The 11,630-nt window shown below is 39.2% G+C and overlaps 1 protein-coding gene and 1 long non-coding RNA gene across 2 annotated transcripts; both read right to left on the reverse strand.

Annotated features, from left to right (window-relative positions):
- Window positions 1-2,347: 2,347 nt before the first annotated feature.
- Window positions 2,348-6,558, reverse strand: LOC123538724 (cartilage matrix protein-like). Its single transcript, XM_045323019.2, has 5 exons — window positions 6,527-6,558; window positions 5,040-5,111; window positions 4,242-4,482; window positions 3,209-3,389; window positions 2,348-2,770 (listed from the first exon to the last, which is right to left on the reverse strand). Exons 2-5 carry the CDS (start codon window positions 5,109-5,111, stop codon window positions 2,386-2,388), a joined length of 879 nt encoding a protein of 292 aa, XP_045178954.2. The 5' UTR covers window positions 6,527-6,558; the 3' UTR covers window positions 2,348-2,385.
- A 4-nt stretch (window positions 6,559-6,562) lies between these two features.
- On the reverse strand, window positions 6,563-8,003 carry LOC128550637 (uncharacterized). Its single transcript, XR_008368345.1, has 3 exons — window positions 7,858-8,003; window positions 7,284-7,445; window positions 6,563-6,595 (listed from the first exon to the last, which is right to left on the reverse strand). It is a non-coding gene; the product is annotated as an uncharacterized LOC128550637 (long non-coding RNA).
- Window positions 8,004-11,630: the final 3,627 nt, after the last annotated feature.

Genomic DNA, 11,630 nt, shown 5'->3' on the forward strand with positions numbered 1-11,630 from the left:
CACAAGACAATAACGTTTTGTCTCTGCAGTAAATATGACAGGCCAAAGGAATACAGGAGTAGAACTTCCAGTCCAGCATATTGTTCTTTGGAAAGTGGGTTCAATCGTAAAACCGTTAATTAGAATAATGATCTCCACCTCAAAACTATCCATTGGAAAAGTTGCAACAGTCTTCAGTCCAAATTTTAACCATTGGCTTTTCTTTCCTGACTTGATCTTAATACAAATGCTTTGTTCATTTATTAATCTACTGTCAACCAGGTATCTTTTATTTTACACCGGCCAGATAGAAAATTCTCACAGTTGTTGCTACCCTTTTTGACTTCTTTTTAGATTTTTGATAATATCTTGTGCCCTGGATTGTGGACACCAGTTAGATTCCGCTCTAACATAGGAGCCGGCTCCTTGTTCATTAATTAATTTAGTATCAATCAGGTATTTTTCATTTTACACCGGGCAGATAGACAATTTTCTCACAGTCGTTGCTATGCTGGATGGCTTATTTCTGGATTTTTGATGATTACTCGTGCGCTGGATTATGGACACCAGTCAGATTCCACTCTAACATAGGAGCCGGATCCTATACCTCTATGCATCCCTTTGTCGTGTGTCGACTTTAACTCCCGCCTGTGGATGAGCTCAATTAACCATTTGGTTTAATTGAATGTTGACCCTTGAACACACCCCATACAGAGATCTTAAAGCCAAACATATGAGCCGCGCCATGAGAAAAACCAACATAGTGGGTTTGCGACCAGCATGTATCCAGACCAGCCTGCGCATCCGCGCAGTCTGGTCAGGCTCCATGCTGTTCGCTAACAGTTTCTCCAATTCCAGTAGGCTTTAAAAGCGAACAGCATGGAGCCTGACCAGACTGCGCGGATGCGCAGGCTGGTCTGGATCCATGCTGGTCGCACACCCACTATGTTAGTTTTCCCATGGCGCGGCTCATATGTTTCAAGCGTTACTAGAAATGGAATGGACATGGTCAAATATGAGAGATGCGCACAAAAGATGTCCACGTGACTTCACACTGTGCACACGGACACACGACAAGACAGCAGTGGAATGTATAAAAGTTGTGCGCAACATCTTGGTCTTTCTGCGCATGCATTTTGGAAGACTAAGAAATATCGACACGAAAGGACGACATACTACCAATATTTCGTGTGTTTGGGTGGAGACACGAGGGCACGAAAAGACGACAAACTACCGATGTTTCGTGTGTTCGGGCGGAGAGATGAGGACACAACAGAACGACAAACTACCGATTTTACGTGTGTTCGGGCGGAGACACGAGGACACGAAATGACGACAAACTACCGATGTTTCGTGTGTTCGGGCGGAGAGATGAGGACACAATAGAACGACAAACTACCGATTTTTCGTGTGTTCGGGCGAAGACACGAGGACACGAAAGGACGACAAACTACCGAAATTTCGTGTGTTCCGGCGAAGAGATGAGGACACAAAAGGACGACAAACTACCGAAATTTCGTGTGTTCGGGCGGAGACACGAGGACACGAAAGGACGACAAACTACCGAAATTTCGTGTGTTCGGGCGAAGAGATGAGGACACGAAAGGACGACAAACTACCGAAATTTCGTGTGTTCGTGTGAAGAGATGAGGACAAGAAAGGACGACAAACTACCAATTTTTCTTGTGTTCGGGCGGAGACACGAGGACACGAAAGGATGACAAACTTTTAGTGTGTTCGGGCGAATACAAGAGAACACGAGATAAACTGCCGATTTACTATGTCTTCGAGTCATTTGGGTGAATACACGAGGACATGAAAGGAAAAATTACCGAGTCGTCGTGTCTTCGAGTCTTTGTGTTATTGGACGAAGAAACAAAGACAAAATAAGAGGTGAGCTTAAAACGCTTCCACGTGTTGTCACCAAACGTTATATATAGGTCACCCGTGACACACATTTTAAAGCTATTTTTATACACCTGTTACAGAAAGAATATTGTTTTAAGAGGAAGTACAATGTACAAGAAACTCATACTTGTTAATTTTTGAATTACTTCCCTTTATTCATACTTTCTTTTTGTACAGAGTATAAATCTAATTTCTATATAGAATTTTATTGCTCTCGACATGCGTATTTTGTGACTATGGAACCCTTGTTTAAACTTAAATTTAAAGGAAGGTACCCTTTAAATATCACCTAATTTTCAGAGTTTGACTTGTATTTCTTTCGAGGACCTTTTTTTTGCTGTATTGTTAAAAATCATTAACTTAAAACTTTATGTTGGAATTAGTTGGAGGTCCTGAAATAATTTCTAGTAAATTAAATATAACCAGCCTAAATGCTGAGCGGCAAATTAAAAAAAATGAAAACAGGTTTTGCTTTTATTTCTGAAATCACTTGTCAGTTCATTTACAAAGAACTAAATTTAGGACATTAGACACAAGGTTGTTGTGGTCATAATGAAGAATATCTTGAACGTAGAAATAATGTTGGTTATCTGTCGAAATGTGGTGCAGTTCGTTTTGGTTGGCTGCCCCAAGAGCTATGGCAATGACGTTGTTGCTTTTCTGATGGAGTGACTGGATGGCCGTGTTTAATTTATTTTGGCTAAACCAATGTGGCGTATGGCCTTCAGTGATGAATATGACGTCATCGGGTACTCCCGGTCTGTTGCCTTGGTAAAAGTTTTGTAGAACGAAATTCACGGCAACTAAATTGTTCGCATTTGAATCCCAATTTTGATGCGACAGTCGATTTACAGCTGATAAGACGCTGGCTTTATCCATGTAACTGAAAGTTAATTATAATTTAACACGCAATTCATGACTCTTGTTAAAAAACAAAATGATTTAAGCCCATTGTTATATTGCAAGTTGAGAAACCCACAATGCCATTACATACAAGCCAGAAGATGGATTCATGCAGGTTTCAAAGTCCTGCATTGGAAAACCAAATAGTGTTGAGAACAGCATGGATCCAGACCAGACTGCGCGGATGCGCAGGCTGGTCTGAAATCCATGCTGGTCGCAAATCCACTATGTTGGTTTTCTCACGGCGCGGCTAATGTACAAGTTTGAAAAAAACCACTAATTTTTATTACTGAAGCGCCGATTCATGTACAAAATTTGGTTTAAAACACTCACTAATATTCAACTTTTAATTTTGGAAAATTCCAAAACTCTTTATGTTTACTAACTAGTATCAGCCAATCAACGCTTCTAGGCCTACCTGTCCAAATCCCATTTCTTCGTGCCTGAGTGGGGACCGAATGTACCTAATCCAACTCTTGTTGCACCAGGACCAATATCTAGGTGTGAGATAACATGTGCTAGGGAGGACTTTACAACACCGTAGTACAGTGCCATCTCCAGACTGTCTTCAACCATAATGATGATATCTCGCTGGCACGCTAAACATAGAAAAAACTGGAGTAAGAAACGAGTCGGAATACTTAAAATTTGCTAAAGCAACCTATGTGAAAAATAAAAGGTTTAAGTTAGATTTTTCGGAAACAAAGAGCACACAAACGCAGTCATTAAGACATTTATCGCAATGTAGACCCGTAACAAAAAGAAACCGTGACAGAAAAAGGTGGTAGACGGGTTGCTTTAAAATCTAACAACAAGTAAATTTTCATTATACATGTATTCAAAATACAGAAAAGGGGATAAGAGGTAGATAGAAGGGTTGGGGAAAAAAGCAATGATGACAATATTTAATTTTCCACAATCTTCCTACACCGTATACCACAGTAGCGCATGCAAACATGCATGTACACATGACAAGCACATGCACACAACTGACAGTCACAAACAAGCAAGAAAATACAACACAATGGGGCACCGCCCAAGACACGCACACACGCATGCATACACACACATAACTGAAAGCACGCTGCCCCAGTATTACCTCAGACAAAAGTCATCATACTAAACCTTTACAGGCATTGTTTCATTAATATTTATTCAAAAAGCTAAATATAGTATGGCAAAGAGGCTTAAAAGTTATTATAAATTGACAGACAAAGTGTAGGAAAATGTTTTGCTGGGCGTAAGAATTGTAACTGACAAAAGCGCTCCTTGTCTAAATGTAAAGTAGGTTATTATTCATTAAATCATTTGATAAAAAATAATATATCGTGTTTTTCACTGGCACGTAGGTTTGAGGAATTCAGTTTTTTATAATTACTATTACTTGTGTCTGTGAAATAGAATGAGGCAATCATATATTTCACTTAATGAAGGAATACACTGAGTCTCACAGGCTGGTTGTTGTGTTGCATAGTGGTACACCGGTGTTTGACTGACAGTCAGCCTCGTTGTGGGAGTAGAAGTTGTTGTTGTTGTCGTCGTCGTTGTAATTGGTCTCGTTGTTGTAATAGTTTTCTCTGGACTATTACACAAGTCAGAATCACAGCAATGCAGATCTACTGATGCACCGCGTGACTGCAAACCGATGACACTCGAATATTGCTGATTTCTCTTTCGGTCAGTTGAACAGAACTGAAAATTAATCATTTGAATAACTTAATATAAAAAAACATGTTTTCAAACATGATTTTACTTTCTGCTTCAAACATTTATTTAATTTACCTTACTGCAGTTAGATAAACCTTTTTTTGGCAACCTGAATGAATGATTTTAACGAGTGTCAAGCTTTATCGTAAATTTGCACTGACAGAGTAAAAATAGAAATGCCACAAGCACTTTGCTTGAAAGTTTACATAGAAGAGCATTGCACAATGTTCATTGCCGAACCTGGTACCATATGACATTCATGAAACTTGATTTCAGTTTGGAATGACTTTTTGCTTATTATTATATTATCTGTTTTTGTTTGGAACTAGTCAGCATTATAAATACGTGAAGATACTTTAAACCTGTCGGTTTTGATATCATGACATGTATGTTACAAGTGAGACGTTGCCAAATATGAAATGAAAAAGGACCCTATTCTAGATCTACACACTTCTATATCAGTACGTAAATTAAAGAATTTCAAAAAGAAAATTTGATCAGCTAGCATGCAACACCCCTTCGACTACTTCAGTATATCTTACCAATGGAGCACCGCACATCATTTTGTATTTTTTAGCATTTCCTGACCCACTTACTGTCTTTAACAAGCACATCTGTAATAGTCATTGATATAGTGTAGTTCAACATGTGACAAAATAATATAATTCGTTGCGTGTCTGTATCAGTTATGTGAAAATGTAGACACTGAAATTTCACTTTCTATACTGATATGTGGTAAATACAAATGGTTCGAACTACTGATAACTCGAAGAAATTTTGCCGGTCCCGGTCCCACCGAAGTTCGACTGTATTTGGAACGAAAAATGTCAAGCTAGATGATAAATGTTTTTATGTGATAATAATGTAAAAGCATAATTCGTAATGGTCGTTATGTCATATATAGAATGTGTAATCACCTTCCTGGATAAATGTAATTTGCCTTTGGCCTTGACAGTGTATGACTTTATAGGCAAATTATGGACGGGTAAAACATAACTAGAATGCATGTTCTGTTCAGTCTTTTCTGTTCTAAAAAAAATCCATTTTATCATTTTCTGTAAAAACTATTTTGTAATAAGTTTTATCTTCTCTTAATGGTATAATTTGATAAATTGTTGACTTTAATTAGGGCTGAAGAATACCTATGTAATTGTATCACCTTGTTTACAAAATTATTGCAGTTAACTGTACAATGTACTTCTATATTTTAAACATGCATTTGGTCACTCTACTTTACATCTACCGAATATTTCATGTTTTTATGAACTAATAATGAATATTTACAGTCTAAATGTGTTTTCTTAGATATACACATGCGCAAACCGATTTTCAATAGATCAAGTGACTCTTAAGCTAGAGCATTCCAGAGTTCAAAACTATTTGCTGAATAATAACATCAGTAATTTGGTCATAACATGACATAAGACACTGCCTCAATCGGGAATCGATGCGACTGCCCCTATTTGTACTGGTGTGCAAGACGTTGCGATTCGGACAAGATATGTGGACGCTTATAAGGCCCAAAGAAAAAGCATATTCTTCCAAAAAATCCGAAGTCAGACGCTCTGTGCATGTGCCGGAAGTACACATTTTTTTAACTGGATAATAGATATCTCATTTGGTATATCGCATGTTACCGTAGAGGGATCGATCCCGATTTTCGTCTCTCGCTTCCCGACGAAAATCGGTAGGATCGATTCCCTATTAGTAAGAATATTTTCCACAAAACAGCCAATGGAAAGCATGAGTTATGATGCTACGTAGGAATTTGTACCTATTGGTCACTTGGCCAATTTTTGTCGCTTCAGAGATATTTTTACTTCAAAAGTATTCAACACTTAAATCACATAGATCAGTGCTAGAAAGAACATTAACCTGTAAATCTGATTGCGTAGATACATTGGGCTGTTTAAAGTACGCGCAAAGGCCTTTGGACTCGATCCACACACTTTAAACAACCCTCTGTAGCCCAATTCCAGATGGTAACAACTGTATCTTTTCTAATGTAAAATAATGAAATTGTTCTGACCTCCCCTTTTGCACACGTGACCGTGTTACATTGGCTGTGTTGTCGTATTGCAGTTGTAACATGTGACAGCTGAAATTAATACACACGTAGTTATATTACTATGAATTAAGGCAATGGATGGCAATTTTCGGCCGATTACGTATCCTCCATATACAATTTCGGAATCCTTCGGCCATTTTAATAACAACCGGAGAGTGCCGAAATGGCGTAAGGAGATTACTTAAACGACCGGAAATTGGCAATTGGCATTACGATTCAACTACATTATAGAAAACTAGCGATCCCATATGTGTCCGGTTGATACCTTATATATCATAGTAACAGATTGGTTTTGCCAAATTACACTCAACAAAAACGTCAAGAAGATGAAGTCGCTGAAATGCGTGTTGCTTTGCAGGTCACAGTTATTTTAGCTTATTGCTATTTCCTGCTCAATTCACGTGTCAGGTGTAAGATTAATTTCGTACTAATTTTCATGCAACACGCTTGTAGAGTTCCTAGATTTTTCGCAAATCTTAGAGTGTGTTTGTTTGACTGAAGAAAGTTTTCTGGTTGCAGATATAGTCGCCACTTTTCTTTTGAGTAGTCAACAAAAAACTGTACGCAGATATTGAGGAGGTAAAAGAACCCCTCATAAGTTTTATTTGCTTCTTTTTATATGGTTCATGCCGGTCGGTCTGCCGACAGATTTGGTTTTCATTCATTAACTAGAGAACACAAAGAGGATAGGTTTTAGGTGTTGTCTTATACCACTTACGGCAACTTTTGCAGTGTGCGGGGCAAGCCGTATTTGCTAGAATTTGATCAGAGCATAGTTGTGTATTTTGCCTGCTCATTGCCACGCATGCGTCGTGATCTATGTCTTGACATGCGCTTCCTATTCCCTCGACAGTCAAGAACGATGCAACTAGAAATAAACCTGAAATAAATGTTTACTTTTAGAAAATACTACCTCACTTTTCAAGTTTCCAAACAGATAAAATATATATGATTGCATCATACCCGAGTATCGTGTACAATGACTTTGAGATGGTAAGCGCACTGTGACTATTAAATGACGTGGTGTAAAGTGTACATTTCCCTGGTAGAATTTAAGACTGTCGATGCCTTTCATTTATGTTTTGTATCAGTACATTTTATTTGTTAGGGCATGTGATATGATAGCTGATTTCTGCCATGCCGAGTTGGTGTGTTGGAGAAGAATGTTCAACAACAAAAAACCACATATAAACAGCAGCAGCAGCAACAGCAACAGCAGCAGCAGCAGCAACAACAACAACAACAAACATGATGCTACTACATATTTAGTGTGAATAGATAAATGTACTCACCAAACACACAAAGAGCCCCCATTATTTCAGTCGGATCCTGTTAAAGTGTGCACATGTGGCTCTACCTTTTTGATAAGAGACGGCATGTCAAATGTGAACTTAGATAATAAATATGCAGTTAATAAAGTTATAGTAACAGATATTAACCTTAGTCAAAAGACATGTAGCTTCTATTTTTGGACTCTTAAATAACGTGTCAGTTAGAAGAAATTCGATGAATAAACATGGAGACCAAGCTGACTGCTGTCGCACTATCGTGCATCCATAATCTATGGTGGCTGATTTCTGTCATTTCGTGTTGTCGTGTCGGCGGGGCGAAAACACGACAACACGAAAACACGACAAATACCTAATTTGTCGAGTTTTCGTGTTTTCGTGTTGTCGTTTCGGCGGGGCAAAAACACGAAAACACGACAAATTTTACGCGAAAACTCGACGTTTAAAGGGCGCCGACACGACAGATTTATCTGTCGAGTTTTCATGTTGGCGGGTATAAATTTGTCGTGTCGGCGCCCTTTATTTGTCGTGTTTTCGTGTTTTCGCCCCGCCGACACGACAACACGAAAACACGACAAATACATTATTTGTCGAGTTTTCGTGTTGTCGTGTTTTCGCCCCGCCGACACGAAAACTCGACAAATTAGGTATTTGTCGAGTTTTCGTGTTGTCGTGTCTTCGCCACGCCGACACGACAACACGAAAACACGACAAATTCGTTTTAGACATCTCTTATAAAATGTAGAGTTATTCTGAAGCCAGTGGTAAAGGGTTTTAGAAGCATTTCTCTTTCTATTCGAACGAACCGCCAATTCGAAATTTATTTATATTCCTTAAAGCTGCATTAGGTGATTTGAGATTATAAAACAGTACAATAATATGCCAGATGTCAGTTATCATTTTAAGCATACGAAGTGTATGTATTACTGACCCGGTTCCAGAAATATTTCACTGGGGTGCGGGGAGCGGCAACAGTTAAAGAATGAAGGCGGCATCGGCGAGCCGAGTTGTGTAGGTTGGTCAGGGCGTGTCTACCTTTAAATGTTTGAAATATATATATAAAGTGTTGGCTTCTGCTGCAAATTTTAAAGTACGGTTACCCCCCTCCTGGCTGTGGAGTCACAGGGTCTTTCCCTTGTCATTTTTGAAATATAGGTATAAAATGGTGGTCACTGCTGCATTTTTTTCTCCAAATTTTGAGATACGTTAGGGGGTCATGCCCTCCGATTTAGGGGGTCAGAGGGTATCCTCACGGACATTTTTGAAATATAGGAATGAAATGATGGCCTCTGTTGCATTTTTGGGTCTAAATTGTGAAGAAAAAAATATTCTTTTGCCAAAACAGTTGGGTTTGGTGCAACTATGACGAGTACTGGTCACTTTGGGGGTTGAGGTTTGGGTTTGGGTTGAGGGATGGCACGGCCATCGGCCCCTGCCCAGGACCCGAGCCTGTACAAATAGAAAAATAATTACGTATATGCCTGGGCCTTAATGGAGATTAACTTATTCACACGAAATACCCAACCCCCGCACCTCAAAATTTTGGCTAAAAATGCAGCAGAGGCCACCATTTTATACATATATTTCAAACATTTAAAGGCAAATACGCCTTGACCCACCTAACATGAGGGTTTAACCCTTTCCGTACCTAACCCACTCGGCTTGCCGACGCCGCCTTCATTCTTTAACTGTTGCCGCTCCCCGCACCCAATGTAATATTTCTGGAACCAGGTCAATTATACATACACTTCATATTAGATACATTTTATAAGAGATGTCTGAAAAGAGAATTTGTAGTGTCTTCGTGTTGTCGTGTCGGCGGGGCTAAAACACGACAACACGAAAACTCGACAAATACCTAATTTGTCGAGGTTTCGTGCTTTCGCGTCGGTGGGGCGAATTTTCGTGTTTTCGCCCCGCCGACACGACAACATGAAAACTCGACAAATTAGGTATTTGTCGAGTTTTCGTGTTTTCGTGTTGTCGTGTTTTCGCACCGCCGACACGAAAACACGAAATGGCAGAAATCAGCCACCATAATAATCTGAATGTAACATTAATATTGGAATAATACATTTTTAGAGTTACCGTCTGCGGAAGCCCGCGAGATTTGTTCGGTCTCGGTCACTAACATATCCTAAGGGCGTCTGCATCCTAAGGGCTTCTGTAGACGTAGACGTATATTGTCGCTATTCTTGCATAAAAAAACATTACATGAAGGCTAAACGCACTGTGTTCATAGGAGATGACTTTACGCTTCCGGAACAATTTTTATTTACCATTCTTTTGTTCTTAGAAACGGTAAACATACATGTATTTATACAGAAATCTCTGTGAAACTGTGCCACGCCACATCAAGGTTTTAGTATGTATTTAAATCCCTTTTATTTGAGCTGCCTGAGACATGAGACACCGTCCATGTAAGATATATTCCTTGCGTGATTTCTGTTCTCACCAGATAGATGTTAATGATGCTGTATGTTTAAAATATATCCACGATGCTTGCGCATTTATACAGCAGGTTGTGTATTTTGTCACTACCATTGTGACAGATTTCTTTCTCTACATGTCTCCTGGACGGGGATACGAAGACAAGAGGAAACAGAATGGCGAAAACTGCTGATTTGTATCTAACAAGTTTTTAATAAAATGGCTTTTAGGATTAAAAAAAAATAAGCTCCGGACAAAACAATGTTGTATTTGAGGATGCCTTGGATTTCTCCTCAATTTGACTAGACAATGAAGATAAGTCAACGGATTATGTGCACTGCACCAATGTTTAGATAAATTCGGATCAGGGATAAAAGAAAGATATGGCTCAAGCACAAAGCTGTGGTAAGGACTTCTGCCGATTTCAGATAAAAGCAGAATAGGACTTACAAAATTTCGTCACTGACACGGCCAGTCAGACAGACGACAAGATAGAAGCAGAAATTGATAGCTATAAGGCAGACTATAAGGTGGAGCCCTCAAAGCAGAAGCAGAATCTCTGAAACCATTAAGCAACATAAACCCTACCGAAGCAACACTCCAAAACAAGAAACAGTGTCACAGGACGTAACTTGTTTTCACTTTAACTTTATTCTTTTTTCAAGATTATATAAAAGATGAAAGGAAAAAAACAAATAAAAATGGAACCAATTTGGCAGAAAAACATAAACAAACTGTAGTTTGTACTGATATATTTCAATTAATTTCTTTGGTTACAGCTGAATAAAAGCACTCCTGACACTTACTCTATGTGTCATAACTGTTTTCGTAATACATGTATTAATCGTAAATTTGGAGGGGCACTTGTTACGGTCGCTTAACCTGTACGCTTGAAGTCAATCTGATAACTGCGTCAGTGTCGACTCTTTGACTCAGATGTTAGAGTATTTCAGTTATGTAATGGTGGGCAGTTAACCTATCCAGTGTTCCTGGATTCTGTTCCAGTACAAAGCTATTCTCCGCAAGTAACTGCCAACTTCCCTACATGAATCAGAGGTGGAGGATGATTGATTTCAGACACAATGTCTTTTATCAAATCGTCACGAAGAGCATATTTTTCGCGCGAGGATCGAACTCACGACTCCGCGATCCGCAGGCTTCCGCTCAGCGGGTGGGCTAATGTTTTTTGAGAAAATTATACAACTATTTATGGTGGCTGTTTTCTGCCATTTCGCGTTTTCGCCCCGCGACCCCGCCGAGCGAAAACACAAGAATTTACAAGTTAAAATGGCGGGGGCGCGGGGTGAAAACTCGCTATTTAGCGTGGGCGCAGAGCGAAAACACGA

This window comes from Mercenaria mercenaria, chromosome 18, assembly GCF_021730395.1.
Source record: "Mercenaria mercenaria strain notata chromosome 18, MADL_Memer_1, whole genome shotgun sequence".
Lineage (NCBI taxonomy): Eukaryota > Metazoa > Mollusca > Bivalvia > Venerida > Veneridae > Mercenaria > Mercenaria mercenaria.